The sequence below is a fragment of the Phyllobates terribilis genome, unplaced genomic scaffold, assembly GCF_046119375.1.
Source record: "Phyllobates terribilis strain yellow unplaced genomic scaffold, ASM4611937v1 Scaffold_4__5_contigs__length_816908805, whole genome shotgun sequence".
NCBI lineage: Eukaryota > Metazoa > Chordata > Amphibia > Anura > Dendrobatidae > Phyllobates > Phyllobates terribilis.
Window position 1 is genome coordinate 651,641,579 of NW_027362764.1, and position 22,313 is coordinate 651,663,891.

At 43.4% G+C, this 22,313-nt stretch overlaps 1 protein-coding gene across 3 annotated transcripts in view; it reads left to right on the plus strand.

Moving 5' to 3' along the window:
- TERF1 (telomeric repeat binding factor 1) overlaps window positions 1–22,313 on the plus strand; it is a 51,744-nt gene that overhangs the window by 16,835 nt on the left and 12,596 nt on the right. For all 3 annotated transcript variants that reach the window (XM_073679444.1, XM_073679443.1, XM_073679442.1), the window contains 4 exons: window positions 2,328–2,399; window positions 3,254–3,304; window positions 16,194–16,282; window positions 17,209–17,294. In XM_073679444.1, the coding sequence (XP_073535545.1) occupies window positions 2,328–2,399; window positions 3,254–3,304; window positions 16,194–16,282; window positions 17,209–17,294 (298 nt within the window). The remainder of the gene's footprint in view (window positions 1–2,327; window positions 2,400–3,253; window positions 3,305–16,193; window positions 16,283–17,208; window positions 17,295–22,313) is intronic.

Sequence of the window (22,313 nt, forward strand, 5' to 3'; positions counted from 1 at the left end):
GATGGGCGTCTGTGCCGCCTCCTTGCCCCCAAAAGCCATCCTCTGGGATTGATTGATGTGGATGACACGTCCAGTGTCATCCACATAGCCGAAAGATCTCGGGTCTGCACATTAGCATTGTCGGCTCTCGCAGACGCACTTTGATTTGCCCTACTGCGGGCAGAGCACAAAACATGACCGCGCATGTGACTGGGGAACGTTATTCCGGTGAATATGTTTCAGTAAAAAGGAGTCTGATTGACGTTTCCTGGACACGTGCGTAGTTATGTTTTGTGCTCTGCGCTCACTAGGGCAGAGCAAAGCGCGCCTGCGTGAACCAACGATGCCAATGCGCAGACCCAAGATCTTTCAGCTATTAATCAAAGCCAGAGGACGGTTTATGGGGGCAAGAGGCAGCACAGACGTTGGGGAAATGACATCCACCAGACCAAAATCATATACATACAGCTCGGGGGAAAAAATGTAAATATTTGGTTGTATAATGGGGGTCTTGGGTGATGACGGACACATTTGTGTAATGCAGAACAGGCGCTCAGAAAGGTGGGGACATTGGTTCACACAATAACTGGTGACAGGTTCCTTTGTAAGGTGATGGAACAAAGACATTCACTAAACTGCTAGGCCGCTGATCGCAGGGGACTGTCTTCTGTAGCCCCCCAGGGATCAACTGTTATACCCAGGGAAGTATTACCTGCGCACTATTCTAGTGACAGGCAGCCATGTAATGATGCATGGGCTGCTTCTGCCAGGCTGAGCAGTTCTCACACAGCGGATCTCTTTTATGGCCCATTTTACAGCCTACAGTAGATATAACTTTGCAAACTTTCTAAGTACATTACTTATCTTGCACAAATCCACAGGTTTCAGAACTAAATTTTACATAAACTTTAAAACCTCTACCACTGCCACTTATATACCACTAGTGGGAGCTCAGCGTCCTCTGAACTCCATGCTAGCTGTATACATCTGTATGTAACCAGCTGGGACTGCTGTCACAGGTCTCATTTATCTCTACTATAGGGTAAGTGGAGGAAGCAGCTAATGCTGTCAGGAGAGAGGGGCAGCATGGCAAGTGAAGTACTAGAGAGTAAGCTTATGGGGCGGCATAAAGGAATGGATGTACGCTGTGTGCAGTTTATTATTATTAATTATTAGGCAGTTTATATTTTTGATGATTCATTTTTATTTAGGTTAATAAACCCGAAGCCTGAATATTTAGGAAAGTAAAAGTGAGGTTTTACTTTTCTGAGGAGAACCTCTGTGTACAGAATTATTATGCAACTAAATAAAAAGCGTAACTTTTCCCATCTCAATTGTTTATTTTCATGTGTTAAAGTTAGAATAATAACCAAGTAGCTCAGAATGTACAAAAATAAATTTCTGGTATTTCTAAAATAAAATATCAGTGAGAAATTTAGCCGCCCTTCTTTAAAATAACAGCCATACGTCTTCCATCCATGGAGTCTGTCGGTTTCTTAATCATTTTACGAGCACAGCCTCCCAGACACTGATCAGAGAGGTGACTGTTTTCCTTCACCAAAAATCTCCGGTTTAAGAAGGTTCCACAAGTTCTCAATGGGGTCTAGGTCAGATGAGGAAGGGGCCGTGTCATTATTCTTTCATCATTAAGGCCGTTACTGGCAGCCGAGCAATTGAGACTTCAATGCTGCGATGGATTGAGGGAAAACAAGCTGTCTAATAATTCTGCACACCTCGATAAATGACAGAGATACACATCACCTGATCCGCTTCATCCAACAAGCATTCAAGGTTATACAGCTTAGAGTTGGAAAATCTGCACAAAAATGATAATATGGTCAGAATACTGAATTGCCTAATAATTGTGCACAGAGTGTAATAAAGCCTAAAACTAACAGATGCTGCTGCTGAACAGTTCTCCTTGCACTGTGCTCTGCGGGGTCAGATGGGGTCTTGGTTTCTGTGATGGGGCACCAACATCCCAGAGGCCTCTATCAGCCTTAATCCAGCACTGCCAGATTTATAGACCATATTACAGTGTACTGTTCCGCACTCCATCTGGGATTTCTGTATAAATACTGAAGGATGCTCCTCAGATATTCTCCAGACAAAAACATTAACTTCATTGAGGATTTAAAATCTAACATATAGACTTTAGCTTTCCTTTGACCTCCTTTCATGTAGTGACTGGGTTTTTAGCTGAACGCAATGACTGAGTAGTGACCAAGCAGGAGAACCTGGTGTAAACCCGACTCAAGAGGCAGAAACATCTCCTTCTGTGTTAATAATAATAATAATAATATATCAGCCGTGCAACGTTCTTTCATATTCTGAATTATTGTTTGTAGCTTTCAAAAGGAAGACATCTCTACAAGCGAGCTTGCGGACACATCTGAGAAGAGCAGGACGGATCTAAGTCAGTAAGTTTATATTTCTTTCTTGTCCTCCATCTGTAACTTTGTGAATGGATGAGAGAAATTTAATGAATAATGTAAGTAACAGATAAGAGTGAAGTCCACACCAAGCTCTGTAATGACAAATATTACTAGATATTGTACATTTTTGCTTGATGAAAGGGCTATAGTACAATTTATTATACTTTTAGCTTATTGAATAACCTTTAGCAGGAATATCTTAAAGTAATTTTATTTACTACAACTCCACTTGAAATGCATATCGTGAGATACTGCTGATTGAACATTGAGCGATCATTGGACCAGATTCAGCAAAGATTTTACACCAGTGTTTTGGCGCAAAAAGCTTCGAAGAGTTGCATAACGTTTGGACAACTTGAGGCGTTCTCGCACCATTTTCTCCCAGCTCCAACAAAGTGGACGGAGCTGGAACTGGGGCATGGCAGCCGCTCCTCATGAAATTCATGCCGCACCTCAGCATTTGCTGCTATGTATATCTTACTCCAGCAAGCAATGGGTGCGGTGTATGCCATTCATCCAACACTCCTGATTCATGAAGAGGCGTATACTTCTTCATGAATCAGAAGTGTCTGACTCCAGCACCTTTCCTCATTAAGACCGGCGTGAACGACCAACAACAATCAGGCGCTTAGTCTGTGTTTATTCACTCCGTTATCCATTTCTTTATAGCCTTTGATGTTCTCTGTAAGTGTCAAATTTTCTGCCCAAATGTAAATGATGAAATTCTGCCACTACTAATGGGAGAGAATGAGCTTGTTTCATAAGACATCGTAATATTGAGCTCAATGTATTAGTACGCCGGGAGCTAAACTCATTAATTCCTGTTTTTATTTTACAAGTAACGAATCAGCAGATGAGGTTGCACACAATACAGATAAAGTAACAGAAAGGTAATAGATGTTTGCTTTAGTTTTCTAATAATTTATTCCTTTTTAATTTTCAAGACCCCCCTCCTGCTTGTGTTGTGTGAATGAGAATGGTCATTGTTTATTCCCTGCTTATATCCAGGGGGCACAGGCGCTCAGCTTGTAAGTGTATCAGATCTCTCCTCTAAAAAGCCATATACCTTTAAATGTTTATTAGGTAAGAGGTGTGCGATAAGAAATTGTGATAATCTCCGTTACATCTCCGTTCTTGTTTGTGGGAAGGAATATTACAAGCAGCCTTGCAACTTTATAAAATATTCCAAAAAAGCGTGACTTGCTCCCCCTTATGGAAGAATTCATTACTTTCAAGTTGCTTATATAGCACCAACATATTCCACATCACCGTAAAAAGATTGATACTATTCACATCAGTCCTTGATCTCTGAGAAACTCATAATGTAATTTTGCATAATAGGGTCACTTTGCATTGGAAGCTAGTAATGGTACGTTAAGGGCTTTAGATGGTTAGTGAACTGATCTGCTTAGTGACCACTAATAGGACCTAAAACTGACCTGAGATATAAGAGAATAGCGTCCCCCGATGGGTGAAAATGTAGCCGCAGTCAGCTGTACAATATAGCTGATACCCTGCTGCATCAGTCACAATCGGTGTTGGCACCGACCATGGATATTTTACCCTTTTAGATGCTGCTGTCAATAGTGACTTCAGCATCTAGATAGTTAACAGAGTGTGGGGGCTCCTTCTTTAACCCCAACGGCACTTTGAGATCATGATTGTGTGGTCCTGATTGATTGATCGCCATGACAATTCACAACCAAACAATGTACGACCAAAAAATGATTTCTTTACTGTCATGCCACTTTGCGTTAATCCCTGAAAAGCACCTGAAGGATTAATAAACTACCGACAGCAGTTTTGAATATCTTGAGGGGGGCTGTTTTTAAAATAGTACTACTATTGGGGAGTTTCCAGTATATAGGTCCCCCAAAGTCTCATAAGGTAATTGTTATTTATTAACTATTTTGTATGGTATAACTATCTGGATTAAATGGGTAATCATTCAAATTTTGAAAATTGATAATTTTTTGACATTTTTGTCAAATTTCTGATACTTTTTTTTATAAATAAAGGCAAGAAATATTGACCTAAATTTACCATTATCATAAATTATAATGTGTCATGGAAAACATTCTCAAAATTACTGGGATATGTTGAAACATTCCAGATCATAACATTCACATAAAGTGACACACATGTCAGATTTGAAAAATTTAGCCTGGTCAGTAAGGGGTTAATTTGGCCCCACAGGCACTATCATTGTGTCCACACATTGTTCACCAGTGGGAAAATGGTTGTAAGATAATAATAATAATAATCTTTATTTTTATATAGCGCTAACATATTCCGCAGCGCTTTACATACATTATCGTCGCTGTCCCCAACGGGGCTCACAATCTACATTCCCTATCAGTATGTCTTTGGTGTGTGGGAGGAAACCGGAGAACCCGGAGGAAACCCACACAAACACGGGGAGAACATACAAACTCCTTGCAGATGTTGTCCTTGGTGGGATTTGAACCCAGGACCCCAGTGCTGCAAGGCTGCAGTGCTAACCACTGAGCCACCGTGCTGCCTTAGAGCTGCAGCCACCGGGATCAGAGAAGGCTTTGATCATGGCCGTTGGCCCTCTGTAAAATGCAGTCAAGCTGCTTAGGCGATCATGGAGCCAGCTTGCAACTAGCCAAAGGTCCCCCGGGGTTGTCTCTTGTAAGAGACTGCTATGGCAAAATAGGGTGTACCCTAACAGGTGCCTTTCCATATTTTTATTCATAAAAAGTAAATGCTAATTTATATGTGCTCCAAAATCATACAAATTGCAACTTTTCCAGAATAATGAACCTCCATATTAAAAGGTGATGCAAAAAAAAAAAGGTATTTCCAGATTTTAGAATGAAATATCCAAAAATTGTGTGGTCTAAAAGGCCAAAAATGACCTTTGCCCCAAAAGGGTTAACCCATCAGTATATTGACAGAATCAGATTACTTGGAGGAAAACTCTCTTTAAAGGGAATATGTCAGCAGGTTTTTGCTATCTCATCAGAGAACACCATTATGTAGGCAAAGAGACCCTGAATCCAACGATGTTTCACTTATTTTACTGGGTGCAGCCGTTCTCACACAGAGCTTTTTAAATTTACAGCAGAGCTGAGAAAGTTGCCCCCGCCCACACCAGGCTCTGGCTATAGACAGTGAGGTGCTTTTCACAGAAGGGGCAGAGACTCACAAGACCAGCTAGTCACAGCAATGATAATCACAAGGTGATTACAGCATCAGTCTAAGTAAACATCACCGCACAGCCGGATATGTGACACATGGTTGAGTTCAGTGTTTTAACCCCTACCTTTACACATTTGTATTTCTCATCCATGTGCTGTCCCTTTTTATTTCCATTTTTTTAAACTAACGGCACACTGCCCAGTAGAGTTTTATGGAACCATTCACACACCCGTTTTTGAACTCTGTAACGACATATGAGGCACTTTTTTCATCATGGGTCACTAAGGAAAGTATGAAGCTGATCCTGTTTCATGCCAGGCAGATGCCGGCTGTGTTACATAGTCGGCATCTGCCAGTAACTGCAGTGGTGAGAGCAGCCTAAAACTGCCATGTTAGTCCTCGTGTGAAGCTCCGCCACAGGCTGTGCTTCATTGGAGATTTCACAATATACTGCGATGCTGTGGTATTGCAGTATATTGTATACGTGATAGCTGGTTCAAGTCCTTTAGGGAAAGTACAAAATAAAGTAAAAAAGAAGAAAAGTGTAAAACATATATCAAAACGTAGTGTATAAAAGTTTAAATCACGCCCCTTCTCCCTCTCAAAAATAAAGACATTTTGAAATATATAAATATCAACATATTTGGTATCATCATGTCCATAAAAGTCTGATCTACCAAAATATTAAATTATTTAAACGCACTTCATAACAAAAGAATGCAAGAAAAAGTGGTTAAAATGTCGTATTCAAACCAAAATGTCAACTCTGTGTGCAAAAAACGAAGCTCCATCAACGGAAAATGTAAAAAGTGACGGGTCTCAGAAAATGGCGATAAAAAAATATTTTTTTGTTCTAAAATATCAGATTTTTTTTCTGAAATAATAAAAAATAGACAAATTTGGTATCTCCGTAATCGCACTGATCTGCAGCACCATGTTGAATGAATGATATGGTGTATAAAAAGAAAACCCCCAAAAATGGCAGGATTGCATGTTTCTTTGTTTTCTTTCGCACTTTCACCACATTTGCAGTTTTCTGACATTGTAGGTTAAAAGTAATGTTGCCATTAAAAACTACACCTTGTCCATCAAAAAAACTGTTTCTCTTATGGCTATGTCAATGGAGGGATCAAAAAGTTATGGCTCTTTGAAAATGGGGATGAAAAAATGAAAGCGCAAAAATAAAAAATGTCCAGCTCCTTTAAGGGGTTAGAAGAGTTAATTTAAGGCATTCATTTTTTCATCCTTTTTTTTTATATATTTTTTACTGATCTGTTGCTAAATGTCAATAGAAAAAAAAAGTTCAGGCAAATCAACTTCATTAGTTTTTAAAAATGCATAAAAAAATACGCAAAAATGATGAAGCATGAGAGGAAAAACAATGGGTGTAAAAGCGGAAACTGATGTGTGAATGTAGCCTAAGACAGAACATGTAAATTTCAGTGCAGTTGCTGCTTTGGGTGGGATTCTGACTTGGGAGCAGTGCACTACGAGCCACAATGCTAACAAATGTGTCACTTTTCTGAATTAACAAACTAAGGCTACGTTCTCACGATGAGTGTTTGGTGCATTTTTGATGTTGCAGATTTTCTGCCAAATCTCTGCACCTATTACATAAATTAGGCTTCTTGTGGTTTATTTCATTGCATTATGATTTGAGTTTCTTGTTTTTGTGTGTGTGTGTGTGTGTGTGTGTGTGTGTGTGTGTGTGTGTGTGTGTGTGTGTGTGTGTATGAAAATATATTTATTACAGTACAGACCAAAAGTTTGGACACACCTTCTCATTTAAAGATTTTTCTGTATTTTCATGACTTTGAAAATTGTACATTCACACTGAAGGCATCAAAACTATGAATTAACACATGTGGAATTATATTCTTAAAAAAGTGTGAAACAACTGAAAATATGTCTTATATTCTAGGTTCTTCAAAGTAGCCACCTTTTGCTTTGATGACTGCTTTGCACACTCTTGGCATTCTCTTGATGAGCTTCAAGAGGTAGTCACCGGAAATGGTTTTCACTTCACAGGTGTGCCCTGTCAGGTTTAATAAGTGGGATTTCTTGCCTTATAAATGGGGTTGGGACCATCAGTTGTGTTGTGCAGAACTCGGGTGGATACACAGCTAATAGTCCTACTGAATAGACTGTTAGCTGCTTTTTTCTTGCCATAATACAAATTCTAAGTAAAGAAAAACGAGTGGCCATCATTACTTTAAGAAATGAAGGTCAGTCAGTGCAAAAAATTGGGCAAACTTTGAAAGTGTCCCCAAGTGCAGTTGCCAAAAACATCAAGCGCTACAAAGAAACTGGCTCACATGAGGACCGCCCCAGGAAAGGAAGACCAAGAGTCACCTCTGCTTCTGAGGATAAGTTTATCCGAGTCACCAGCCGCAGAAATCGCAGGTTAACAGCAGCTCAGATTAGAGACCAGGTCAATGCCACACAGAGTTCTAGTAGCAGACACATCTCTTCAACAACTGTTAAGAGGAGACTTTGTGCAGCAGGCCTTCATGGTAAAATAGCTGCTAGGAAACCACTGCTAAGGACAGGCAACAAGCAGAAGAGACTTGTTTGGCCTAAAGAACACAAGAATGGACATTAGACCAGTGGAAATCTGTGCTTTGGTCTGATGAGTCCAAATTTGAGATCTTTGGTTCCAACCACCGTGTCTTTATGCGACGCAGAAAAGGTGAACGGATGGACTCTACATGCCTGGTTCCCACCGTGAAGCATGGAGGAGGAGGTGTGATGGTGTGGGGATGCTTTGCTGGTGACACTGTTGAGGATTTATTCAAAATTGAAGGCATACTGAACCAGCATGGCTACCACAGCATCTTGCAGCGGCATGCTATTCCATCCGGTTTGCGTTTAGTTGGACCATCATTTATTTTTCAACAGGACAATGACCCAAAACACACCTCCAGGCTGTGTAAGGGCTATTTGACCAAGAAGGAGAATGATGGGGTGCTACGCCAGATGACCTGGCCTCCACAGTCACCAGACCTGAACCCAATCGAGATGGTTTGGGGTGAGCTGGACCGCAGAGTGAAGGCAAAAGGGCCAACAAATGCTAAGCATCTCTGGGAACTCCTTCAAGATTGTTGGAAGACCATTTCCGATGACTACCTCTTGAAGCTCATCAAGAGTGTGCAAAGCAGTCATCAAAGCAAAAGGTGGCTACTTTGAAGAACCTAGAATATAAGACATATTTTCAGTTGTTTCACACTTTTTTGTTAAGTATATAATTCCACATGTGTTAATTCATAGCTTTGATGCCTTCAGTGTGAATGTACAATTTTAATAGTCATGAAAAATCTTTAAATGAGAAGGTGTGTCCAAACTTTTGGTCTGTACTATCTATATCTATATCTATATATATATCTATATCTATATCTATATCTATATATATATATATATATATATATATATATATATATATATATATATATATATATATATATGTATAATATCGATGCAACTGTTTTTGATATGGCATGCGTTACTTACAGCTTCTTTGTTTTTTATACTTTCTTGGTATTTTACTGATAGTCATGTGCAGATTACTTGCATTTTTACCTTCAGATTTTCCACATATAATGCAATTCGGTGGGGAAAATCCGCACATAGAACTCTGCGTACCTGCAAGAGAATTTTCACATGTTGATAATTTCAAACGTACCTCAGGTCAGTTTATGTTGCGTAAAAAAAAAAAAAAGTATAGTGGGCACGAGATTTCTATAAATCGCATCCACTTTACAGTAATTGCAAGACGCTGCATATTTTTTGCTCATCAAAAATACACAGCGTTAAAAACTCATCCAAGCAACTTGACCTAAGGGTTCCTTTACACGAGCAGAAAATCGCTTAAACAATGAATGATACAATCTTAACACAGGACTACCAAACAGTCAGACAAGTCCTGCTGCTGAGCTGATGCTACTGTGACACATTAACGGTCTTAGTGCTGTTATTTGCATAAAATGATAAAGCCTTTGAACAAGCATATTGCACAAGTGAGCAATGATTAGGAGAACTAATCTGAAAACTACTGGGGGCTGCTGATTCTGCAAGACTGATAACAGCAGCTTGGTTGGGAGCTGAGAGGGAGGGAATGTGAGTATATAACTTCTGCATAGAAATCAGTGGACTGAAGAGAGCTGACTGGGGTCTCATGAACTAACTCCTTAGTCTGGAATGTAACTATTAAAGTACATATTTCAGCAGCAGATGGAAGGAAGGGAGACACAGTCATTACTAGTGGGTAGGTGGAGCCCACATAGGATAGAACACCTCAGATTAAAAAAGAGTGTTGTCCGGCCCCTCCAGCTTGGGCTCCTCCTACTCCAGCTCTCCAGTCTAAAATTTGAGGTCACAGAGGATGGTCGCTGCTGGAAGCAGCTCCTCAGAAAATTTTTTTATTTTTATCAGACAGAGACTTAGACCCCCGTGGTCTTGAGGTCTCAGGGGTCTCAGCGCTGCTGGACCCCCACCCCTCCCTTGGCGGATCTGCATTACCCTTTGAGAGAGGTCCCTGCAGAACCCTGCCGGCCCCGGGGGATGAGGGATGCTTCCCTGGCGGGGACGCAAACCGCGCATCTGGGGTCACTGCGTTCTCCGCCCTGGGGGGAAGCTTGGGCACAGCGCCACAAATCCCTGGGGGTCCCTGTGGCGCTCAGCTGGGTGAGTACTCAGCATGTTAATGTGTTTTGAGTGCTTCAGCGGCTGCTGCGGCAGCCGCTGCTACATGTATTCAGGTGGTGACTTGTGTTTTTTTGTCCGCAGGTGGATGCCTGCAGGACATGGAAGCGGGGCAGGAGCGGAGGAGTCGCGCGCGCTTTTTTTGAAGCCGGCGGGGGGCGTGGCTTCGCGCCTTCCCGGTCTTTCGCGGGCAGGAAGCGCTCTGAGCGCGCGTTTTCTCCTGCCCCTCCTCTTCCGGCTTCTCTCTCCTCACAGCGCGGCGGCCATTACTGAACGGCTTCCATCGGGCTCCTCACTCTCCTCCCGACAGACTGAAGGAACACTGCACCGCGGCCAGCTGGGTGAGTCGCTTCTGCCTGTCAGGGCAGAAGCTTAACCCCTCACCCCCTCAGCGCAGGGCACCTTTCTGAGGCACAATAAGGTGGCAGACTGTGCTGTCCTGCAGCTATTACCTCATATAGAGGTTCCTTTTTTTGTCTGGGGCTCGCACATCCTTTTCATTTCACAGAGGTTGTGGGGAGTCTGCGACATTAACCCCTTATTAGGCGGTTATCCCTTAATTGGGGGTCAGCTGGGGTAGCTCTCTATTTAAGAACTTTAACCCTTCAGCTTTCTTTTAAGAAACCACACTGTCCTACTTACTGACAGGTTTAACTTGCCATATACTGTGTGAGGGCATGTCAGATCCCAGGTCCGCTACAGGATCAGTCTCGCGTGTCTGACACGCAGGAGTCCTCGACGGCGTCAAGCGCAGCGGTCGGGGGTTTCGGTGATGGGGCAGTGGTCAAAATGGAGGCCCTCACTCGTTCTATTGATGGCCTGTCTGACCTTCTAGGTTATTGGGTGTCAGCTAGATCCTCTCATGGCAGGAAGCGCCACAGGCCGGTACTGCCCTCCCCGCGCAGCGACTCGGAGATCTCTGTTATGGAGGGTTCCCCTTCAAGCTCAGATGGGGAGATGTCCGATTCGGATAAGGAGGATCGGCAGGGGCACTCTGCCTCTTTTTTGGGCCGTGCAGAGGCTTTTATTGGAGCCATGAGGGAGGCGTTACAACTTCCGGAGGAGGTAACTAGACGTCCTGGTAAGTCGGCCCGGATGTTTCAGGAGTCGCATAGGTCGCGCTTGGCATTACCATCTCTGGATGAGCTTAATGGGGCAGTGGAGAAGGAACGCCTGTGTCCAGATAAACGTTTTCAGGGAACACGGTTTTTTGAGGCACTGTATCCGTGTTCCACGGAGTTGATTGATAATTGGATTCCTTCTCCTGAAGTGGATGTCCCTTTATCCCAGCTTAGCAAATCCTCATTACTGCCTGTTAAAGGGAAGGCGAGTCTGCAGGATCCGCTGGACAGAAAAACGGAGATGGCGGCGAAATCCATCTACGAGGCCGCGGGTCATGGATTCAGAGCGGTGCTAGGATCCATGTGTGCTTGTAAAGCTTCCCTAAGCTGGTTGGACCGTCTGCGGACGGCGTGGCAGGATGGATCCCCGCTATCCGAGGTAGATGGGCTTTTCAAGTTGTTGGAGGATGCGGCCCGATATGGCAGTGATGCAGGTTTGGATACCGCGTCACTGCTGTCCAGGGCGCAATCCTCGGCGGTCACAGTCAGAAGAGCACTGTGGCTCAGACAGTGGACCGGGGACGCGGTTTCCAAGCAAGGTTTGCTATCTTTAGCTTACAAGGGTGGTCAGTTATTTGGATCTGACCTCACGGAGCTGATTGTCAAGGCAAAGGCAAAAGAAGCGGCCTTACCACAGCGAAGAACTGTGGCTTCTGCGTCGGGCAGGCCTAGTGCCGGTAGTAGTCGGCGGCCCTTTCGGTCCAGGGGACGGTCCGGTCAGCCCTCTTGGGGATCGGGTCGCCCCTCTTTTTCAGGAAAAAAGGCTTCTCAGAAATCCCGCACTCCCTGGAAACAGAGCTTCCGTCAAGACAAGCGGGAAGCTGACAAAAAGCCCGCTAAGGCGGATTGACGCCAGGTTTTCACTCGAGGGCTCTCGAGTGGGGGGTCGCCTGCTCCAATTCGAATCGACTTGGGCGTCCCGCGTTTCGGACGCCTGGGTGACGCGGGTTGTGTCAGCAGGCTACTTCATAGAGTTTCTTTCTCGACCCCCGGACAGGTTTTGCCGATCTCGCATTCCGTCAGAGCCCGAGCTAGTTGCCGCTCTACGGCAGGAGGTCGATTCCCTTCTGCTGAAGGGTGTGGTGGTACCGGTTCCGCCGGAGGATCGGGGAAGAGGGTTTTATTCAAACCTCTTTGTGGTCCCCAAAAAGGAGGACAAATTTCGCCCCATTCTGGATCTCAAAAGATTGAATCGGCATGTCCGCACCCGGAAATTCCGCATGGAGTCGCTTCGCTCGGTTGTGGCGGCCCTGTCGCAGAACGACTTTTTGGTGTCAATCGACATTCGCGACGCTTATTTGCATGTTCCCGTCGGAAGGGCCCACCAACGCTTCCTTCGTTTTGCCATAGGTCAGGACCATTTCCAGTTTGTGGCCCTACCATTCGGGTTGGCCTCGGCGCCCAGAGTTTTTACAAAAATTCTGGCACCTCTCATGGCGATCCTTCGAAGACAGGGGGTTACGGTTGTTCCCTACCTAGACGACCTTTTGATTGTGGCGTCCTCAAAGGAGGAGGCGGTGACGGCTCGCAATCTATCCCTTCAGCTCCTGGAGGACTTCGGGTGGCTGGTCAATTGGAAGAAGTCGCCTCTGGAACCGTCGCAGTCAATCCTTTTTTTGGGGATGCATTTCGACACGGTACGAGCAGTGGTGTCCCTGCCTCCAGACAAGCAAGCAAGTCTTCTTCGACATGTACAGGTTATGAAGTCTTCGACAGCAATGTCCCTTCGAAGGTGTATGCGCCTTTTGGGTTTGATGGTGGCGTCAATGGAGGCACTTCCGTTTGCCCAATTTCATTCCAGGACTCTCCAAATGCTCATTCTGAACCGTTGGGATCGATCACAGGCTTCGCTGGATCGCAGTGTCATCATCTTCCACAGGGTGCGAGAGTCTCTAGAATGGTGGTTACGTCCGGAAGCGTTATCCCTGGGGAAGTCCTTCCTCCTTCCGAGGTGGTCGGTCATAACCACCGATGCCAGCCTGTCAGGCTGGGGGGGTGTCTGGAACGATCTCTGGATTCAGGGAGTTTGGTCGTCGGAAGAGTCTGTCCTGCCGATCAACATCCTGGAATTGAGGGCGATTTTCCTTTGCCTCCAACACTGGACGGTCCCTTTAAACGGTCTGCCAGTCCGAGTGCAGACAGACAACGCGACGGCAGTCGCGTATATCAACCATCAAGGTGGAACGAGGAGCTCCAGGCTCATGATGGAAGTGTCTCGGATCCTGGTATGGGCCGAGGCCAAGGTGCCAGCCATCTCTGCGATTCACATTCCGGGAGTTCAGAATATCACGGCGGACTTCCTCAGTCGCGAGAAGGTGGATCCCGGAGAATGGAGTCTTCACCCAGAAATTTTTGCACAGCTGTGCTCCCGTTGGGGAACTCCTCAAGTGGATTTGATGGCATCAAGGTTCAACACCAAGTTACCGACGTTCATGTCCAGGTACAAGGACCCGAAGGCTGTGGCGGTGGATGCTCTGGTGGCTCCGTGGGACCAATTCGAGCTAATCTATGTGTTCCCGCCGATATCCTTACTTCCTCTGGTGTTGCGTCGGATCAGACTGGAAAGAGTCCCGGCTATGTTAGTAGCCCCAGACTGGCCAAGGAGGACGTGGTTCTCGACGCTGGTGTCGCTTCTGGCTGCGCCTCCACTTCCTCTCCCTCTTCGCCCGGACCTGTTAACCCAAGGGCCCATTCGTCATCCGGACCTGAAGTCTCTGCGTTTGACGGCGTGGCTCTTGAGACCGAAATCTTGACTCGTCAAGGTTTTTCAGCCGAAGTCATTGCCACTCTGCGAGCTGCCAGGGGTCCTGCCACTACTAGGATCTATCACAAGACTTGGGAGGCCTTCTTTTCATGGTGTTCGGGTTCTTCAAGGAACCCGAGGATTTTTTCCATTCCCAATTTGTTGGCCTTTTTGCAGTATGGCCTGGACAAGGGTTTGGCAGTTAGCACTCTGAGGGGTCAGGTTTCTGCTTTGTCCTTGCTGTTTCAGAAGGCTATCGCCTCGCGTAGGGACGTTCATTCCTTTTTTCGCGGGGTAACCCGTCAGTTTCCGCCGCGGAAGGCGCTTGTGTCCCCTTGGCGGCTCAATCTGGTCTTGGAGGCTCTTCAACATGGGCCTTTTGAGCCTATGGACTCCGTTAGCCTTTCTTTGCTTTCTTGGAAGGTTGCCTTTTTAGTGGCAGTCACCTCTTTGAGAAGGGTTTCTGAACTGGCGGCTCTTTCTTGCTCGCCTCCTTTTCTGGAGTTTCTCCCGGATCGTGTGGTGCTTCGCACACGGGGCGACTTTCTACCTAAGGTGGTGTCACAATTTCATGTTAACCAGGATATTGTGTTGCCCTCGCTCTGTCCGGAACCGAGGAATGCGAAGGAACGGGCCTTGCACTCATTGGATTTAGTGCGGGCTTTGAAGTTCTATTTGTCTATTACTCAAGGTTTTCGGAAATCGGACTCTCTGTTTGTGATTCCAGCAGGTCGTCGGCGTGGTCAACGAGCTTCCAAGGACACTATAGCTCGATGGATTCGGTCGGCCATTTTAGAGGCTTACCGACTCAAGGGCGAATCTTGTCCAATTAAGATTCGAGCTCACTCCACGAGAGCTGTGGGTTCATCGTGGGCTTTTCATCAAGGGGCCTCGGCAGCTCAACTCTGCCGGGCGGCTACCTGGCGCTCCGTCCACACTTTTACAAAGTTTTATAAGGTGGACGTCAGTGCTTCCGCTGATGCGGCCTTAGGACGTAGGGTCCTGCAGGCGGCTGTAGTTTAAGTTATCGTTAACTTGTATTTAGCGCTAGTTGCGCATTTTTCTAGGTTGTTGGGATTCTGCCTCTGTTGGTTTTTTTCCCACCCTTAATTTTTGGACTGCTTTGGGACGTCCCACTAGTAATGACTGTGTCTCCCTTCCTTCCATCTGCTGCTGAAAGACGGATTTTGGTAAGACCTTACCTGTAAAATCCTTTTCAGCGAAGGAAGGAAGGGAGACACAGCTCCCTCCCATGGCAGAAGTGTGTTGTTGTGTTTTCAGATGCAGCGTGACCCTTCTCTGATAGCGATTATCTGGGCTGGGGTCGGCGCGCTAAGGCTCTGTTCCAGCATTGCCAGCTCATCGCAGTGGTCAGGTCCAGTGAGTAGTACCTGGGACTGTGTGGTTTTTCTGTTATATGCATAACCTGTCTCTTGTTTTTTCTCTGAAGTTCTTCAGAAGGGGTTATGTTGCTCCGCTGGTGATATTTGCTCTTCCTTAGCTTGTGTACGGACTGGAGAGCTGGAGTAGGAGGAGCCCAAGCTGGAGGGGCCGGACAACACTCTTTTTTAATCTGAGGTGTTCTATCCTATGTGGGCTCTGCCTACCCACTAGTAATGACTGTGTCTCCCTTCCTTCCTTCGCTGAAAAGGATTTTACAGGTAAAGTCTTACCAAAATCCATCTTTGGCCAGGCTCTTTTGGTCTCATTGGCAACAAGCTGTACACTATAAAACACAACCTAAGATAGAAACAAAATGAGCATATAAATAACATAGGGTACTTAGTAAACACTGTGTTTTTTTATCAAAAAAGTGTAAAAGCCATCCCACCACAAGAAGGGTTAAGCTGTACACTATGTAAGATAAAGGCCCTCACTGCACAAGAATAACTGTAGATAGTCAGTTGCACACTTGCTTATTTTCATTCATACTATCTTAACTAACTGGACAAATATTATAACGTTAGAATACCCTTCTAAACTTTATTTAAATCAAACCAGTGAACCCAAAGTAGTAAAGCATAATTCAGTGCCATCTTTTTTTTTTTGCAGACCCCAGAGGCGACTCTTTTCTTTGGAACAAGGCACACCGTGGCATCCTGACAAAACATGCAAGAGGGCAATAAGCAAATCCATTATAGGTGAGTCAGGATAATGTCACATTTTCTACAAATCTTCCAGTAAGTAGTAATAGTTTGATTACATTTTCATTCTCCAAGGCACAGCATTGTTTTATTCACCCCATTTTCTTGCAAATGCCTACCCTTTTCAGTGTTTGGGTAGCATTATTTTAGATATATGATTAATTAATAAACCCGATAATTCTGTATAGTAATGTGCAGTATGACTACATTGTTAAACCTCTTGCTGTGTTCATGTTGTAAGTTTTTCGAGATTCACTACACTGTGTAAACCTGGCGATAGTGCAGTCCAGTAGTTGATAAGCTATGACTGTACAGCTGCCGTGTAAATGTGTCCTAAAGGTTATTTTCTGATATTAATTTCATAGTGGGTGTGTAAGCTGGAAACTTCAGTAGGTCCCAAACCAACTATGTAGTCGGCAGAGCTCCCAAAACATTTGCCATAGTAATAATCAAAATGCAGCACCATCAATGGGTACATTTTTTTGTCTTGGATTTGTTGGGGAACTTTAAAGTGGTTCGGAAGGCAAAATTATGTTTAATTCATTTGTTTAAAGTGGTTTTCCTTTACTTTTTAAAAGTTATTCTCAATGGGCGGGGTAATTAAAAAAAAAAAAAAAGAAAGATCTTATTGTTGCCTATCAGACTGACACCACTCCTTTTTCCCTTGACCTGTCCAGCCAGTCAGCGGCCAATGGTCTGATGCAGCCTTCACATTTTGTCTGAAAAGGATACCTGTATGGGGGTCATTGTATGAAGGAGTGGCACCGGTCTGGTATGTGAATATTGGATTTCTTTTTATTACCCCACAGTGGGCCCCATTGAGTATAACTTTTAAAGTAGGGAGAATTTACTCTTGAATCATTTTATCAAAAAACTCACTTGGCAGTAAAATATCTCATACTTTCCTTACTTTCATACAATAGGAAAACGAAATTGTGATAATTTAGAAAATACATCCCTTGAACATCTTGAAACATCTGGTAACTCAGCAGCAGTCAAAAAAAAACAGGTAAGGTTTAGCTAATAAATGTAACTTAAAGGGAATGTGTCGTCAGAAAATGACCTACTTTTTAGGTTAGGCTTTATGGTAAGTGTATATTTTACCATCTTTGGTGAAAAAAATAAATTTCTTTTCCATATCACGATCTACATTTAAAAAAAAAAATTACATATTCTAGCTCATATGTCCTTACTTCCTGTTCTATTTAGAAATCCAGATAGACACTAGTACCAATAAACTAACTCTGACTATATTGAAGCATGTAGTGAGGCTGTGAAAAAGTTATTGCGACGATATGGGGAGCAGAGTCAGCTGTGACATTGCCTAATGTGATTGGTGGATGTTGTGTATAGAGATGCTACCGGTCATTGTAATCCTGTCTGTGATGATAATGAGCAAGCTGAAAACTACCGTACAATGAATCAACAATAGACCCATAAGCCAGTGTGAAAACTGCAACATTTCTAATTATTTCTATTTAATATAGATTGTGATATGATCAAAGCAATTAAATAAAATATATAACAAAAAATGCAGCAATAGCAATAATGACACGGCCCCTTCTTCACCTGACCTAAACCCTAATGAGAACTTGTGGGCTCTTAAGCGGGTGATTTACGGTGAAGGAAAACAGTCGCCTCTCTGATCAGTGTCTGGGAGGCTGGGGTTGGTGCTGCCCAAAAAGTTGATTGGCAACAAAATACTCCATGGATGGAAGACGTATGACTGTTGCTGAAAAGAAAGACGGCTATATTGCTCACTGATGTATATACTTTTAAATCTTAAATGTATTTTTGTGCACTTTGAGTTGTTTGGTTATTATTCTCACTTTATCAGATGAAAGTAAACAATTGAGATGGAAAATTTATGTTTTTGATTTAGTTGCATAAGAATTCTTTACACTAATAGTTTCCCAATAATTCAGGTTTATTAACCTTTTGAATTGACAGACAGTTGTTCAATAATGAAACAATCAAAAACACAAACTGCCTAATAATTGTGCACAGTGTGTAGCGTTTATTTAATTTATTTCTTTAGGGGTTTAGTTTACGTTAACCAGCGGTCTTTTGAGGAAGAATTCATTCTATTTACCACTACACTGTATTTTTTGGATTATAGGATGCTCCTTACAATAAGGCTTACCCCCTGGTTTAGACTGCAAAAAAAAAGAAGGAAAATCTTATTTCCTAATAATTAAAACTTTCCTGTGGGTGCAAAGAAATGGAGAGATCAATATCTCTAATTTTAATGCACATACAACTTTACAGCACATTCTTTATATACACTCCCTACAGCGCACACGTATTCACAACACATCTGTATGCACAATACACGTACACACAGCTCTGCTGCATACATACACACTCACACCTACCTCCCTAACTATCCAATATATACACAAATCCCTGCTACATAGAAATATACTGTGCATTGTGAAAGTATTTGGCCCCCTTGAACTTTTCTACCTTTTGCCACATTTCTGGCTTCAAACATAAAGATATAAAATTCTAATTTTTTGCGGGAAGAATCAACAACAAGTGGGACACAATCGTGAAGTGAAACGAAATTTATTGGATATTTTAAACTTTTTAAAAAAATTAAAAACTGAAAAGGGGGCGTGCAATATTATTCGGCCCCTTTACTTTCAGTGCAGCAAACTCACTCCAGAAGTTCAGTGCGAATCTCTGAATGATCCAATGTTGTCCTAAATTAAATAGAATCCACCTGTGTGTAATCAAGTCTCCGTATAAATGCACCTGCTTTGTGATAGTCTCAGGGTTCTGTTTCAAGTGCAGAGAGCATCATGAAGACCAAGGAACACACCAGGCAGGTCCGAGATACTGTTGTGGCGAAGTTTAAAGCCGGATTTGGATACAAAAAGATTTCCCAAGTTTTAAACATCTCAAGGAGCACTGTGCAAGCGATCATATTGAAATGGAAGGAGTATCAGACCATTGCAAATCTACCAAGACCTGGCCGTCCCTCTAAACTTTTATCTCGAACAAGGAGAAGACTGATCAGAGATGCAACCAAAAGGTTCAAGATCACTCTGGATGAACTGCAGAGATCTACAGCTGAGGTGGGAGAGTCTGTCCATAGGACAACAATCAGTCGTACGCTGCACAAATCTGGTCTTTATGGAAGAGTGGCAAGAAGAAAGCCATTTCTCAAAGATATCCATAAAAAGTCTTGTTTGAAGTTTGCCACAAGCCACCTGGGAGACACACCAAACATGTGGAATAAGGTGCTCTGGTCAGATGAAACTAAAATCAAACTTTTTGGCCACAATGAAAACGATATGTTTGGCGTAAAAGCAACACAGCCCATCACCCTGAAAACACCATCCCCACTGTCAAACGTGGTGGTAGCATTATGGTTTGGGCCTGCTTTTCTTCAGCAGGGACAGGGAAGATGGTTAAAATTGATGAGAAGATGGACGGAGCCAAATACAGGACCATTCTGGAAGAAAACCTGTTGGAGTCTGCAAAAAACCTGAGACTGGGATGGAGATTTATTTTCCAACAGGACAATGATCCCAAACATAAAGCAAAATCTACAATGGAATGGTTAAAAAATAAACGTATCCAGGTGTTAGAATGGCCAAGTCAAAGTCCAGAACTGAATCCAATCGAGAATCTGTGGATAGAGGTGAAAACTGCTGTTCACAAACGCCTTCCATCCAACCTCAATGAGCTCGAGCTGTTTTGCAAGGAAGAATGGGCAACAATTTCAGCCTTTCGATGTGCAAAACTGATAGAGACATACCCCAAGCGACTTGCTGCTGTAATCACAGCAAAAGGTGACGCTACAAAGTATTAACTCAAGGGGGCCGAATAATATTGCACGCCCCACTTTTCAGTTTTTAATTTGTTAAAAAAGTTTAAAATATCCAATAAATTTCGTTCCACTTCACGATTGTGTCCCACTTGTTGTTGATTCTTCCCCCAAAAAAATAGAATTTTATATCTTTGTTTGAAGCCAGAAATGTGGCAAAAGGTAGAAAAGTTCAAGGGGGCCAAATACTTGCACAATGCACTGTATATAAGTGTGTGTGTATATGTGTTTATACACACACAAGGACATGCAGGGTCTGGTTACTTTCTCTCCTGCCTTGATCCAGTCAGATAGATCAGTGTCAAGCAGGAGGAGAGAGATGTTTTCTCACTGACCAGGAGGGGCGCTGTGTCAGCAGTTCTCTTGGATTATGGAAACCTGCATCCAGACTATAACACACACATTTTATCAAGGTTTTTTTCTTGTTAAAAGTGAATCTCATACAGTGGTGGCCAAAAGTATTGGCACCCCTGCAATTCTGTCAGATAATACTCAGTTTCTTCCTGAAAATGATTGCAATCACAAATTCTTTGGTATTATTATCTGCATTTAATTTGTCTTCAATGAAAAAACACAAAAAGAATTGTCCTAAAGCCAAATTGGATATAATTCCACACCAAACCTAAAAAAGGGGGTGGACAAAAGTATTGGCACTGTTTGAAAAATCATGTGATACTTCTCTAATTCGTGTTATTAACAGCACCTGTAACTTACCTGTGGCACCTAACAGGTGTTGGCAATAACTAAATCACACTTGCAGCCAGTTAACATGGATTAAAGTTGACTCAACCTCTGTCCTGTGTCCTTGTGTGTACCACATTGAGCATGGAGAAAAGAAAGAAGACCAAAGAACTGTCTGAGGACTTGAGAAACCAAATTGTGAGGAAGCATGAGCAATCTCAAGGCTACAAGTCCATCTCCAAAGACCTGAATGTTCCTGTGTCTTCCGTGCGCAGTGTCATCAAGAAGTCTAAAGCCCATGGCACTGTGGCTAACCTCCCTAGATGTGGACGGAAAAGAAAAATTGACGAGAGATTTCAACGCAAGATTGTGCGGATGGTGGATAAAGAACCTCGACTAACATCCAAACAAGTTCAAGCTGCCCTGCAGTCCGAGGGTGCAACAGTGTCAACCCGTACTATCCGTCGGCATCTGAATGATAAGGGACTGTATGGTAGGATACCCAGGAAGACCCCACTTCTTACCCCGAGACATAAAAAAGCCAGGCTGGAGTTTGCCAAAACTTACCTGAGAAAGCCTAAAACGTTTTGGAAGAATGTTCTCTGGTCAGATGAGACAAAAGTAGAGCTTTTTGGCAAAAAGCATCAACATAGAGTGTACAGGGAAAAAAAAGAGGCATTCAAAGAAAAGAACACGGTCCCTACAGTCAAACATGGCGGAGGTTCCCTGATGTTTTGGGGTTGCTTTGCTGCCTCTGGCACTGGACTGTTTGACCGTGTGCATGGCATTATGAAGTCTGAAGACTACCAACAAATTTTGCAGCATAATGTAGGGCCCAGTGTGAGAAAGCTGGGTCTCCCTCAGAGGTCATGGGTCTTCCAGCAGGACAATGACCCAAAACACACTTCCAAAAGCACTATAAAATGGTTTGAGAGAAAGCACTGGAGACTTCTAAGGTGGCCAGCAATGGGTCCAGACCTGAATCCCATAGAACACCTGTGGAGAGATCTCAAAATGGCAGTTTGGAGAAGTCACCCTTCAAATATCAGGGACCTGGAGCAGTTTGCCAAAGAAGAATGGTCTACAATTCCAGCAGAGCATTGTAAGAAACTCATTGATGGTTACCGGAAGCGGTTGTTCGCAGTTATCTTGGCTAAAGGTTGTGCAACCAAGTATTAGGCTGAGGGTGCCAATACTTTTGTCTGGCCCATTTTTGGAGTTTTGTGTGAAATGAACAATGATTTGATTTTTGCTTCATTCTCTTTTGTGTTTTTTCCTTGCAAGCAAATTAAATGAAGAGAATAAGACCAAAGAATTTGTGATTGCAATCATTTTCAGGAAGAAACTGAGTATTATCTGACAGAATTGCAGGGGTGCCAATACTTTTGGCCACCACTGTAGTCCAAAAAATATGGTATATTTCTCATACCTCTCATATTTTAGCTTAATAAATTACAATGTTTCCTGTATTCGTTTTTTTCATGGCTGATATCTCATTTGAGTTCTGCTGAA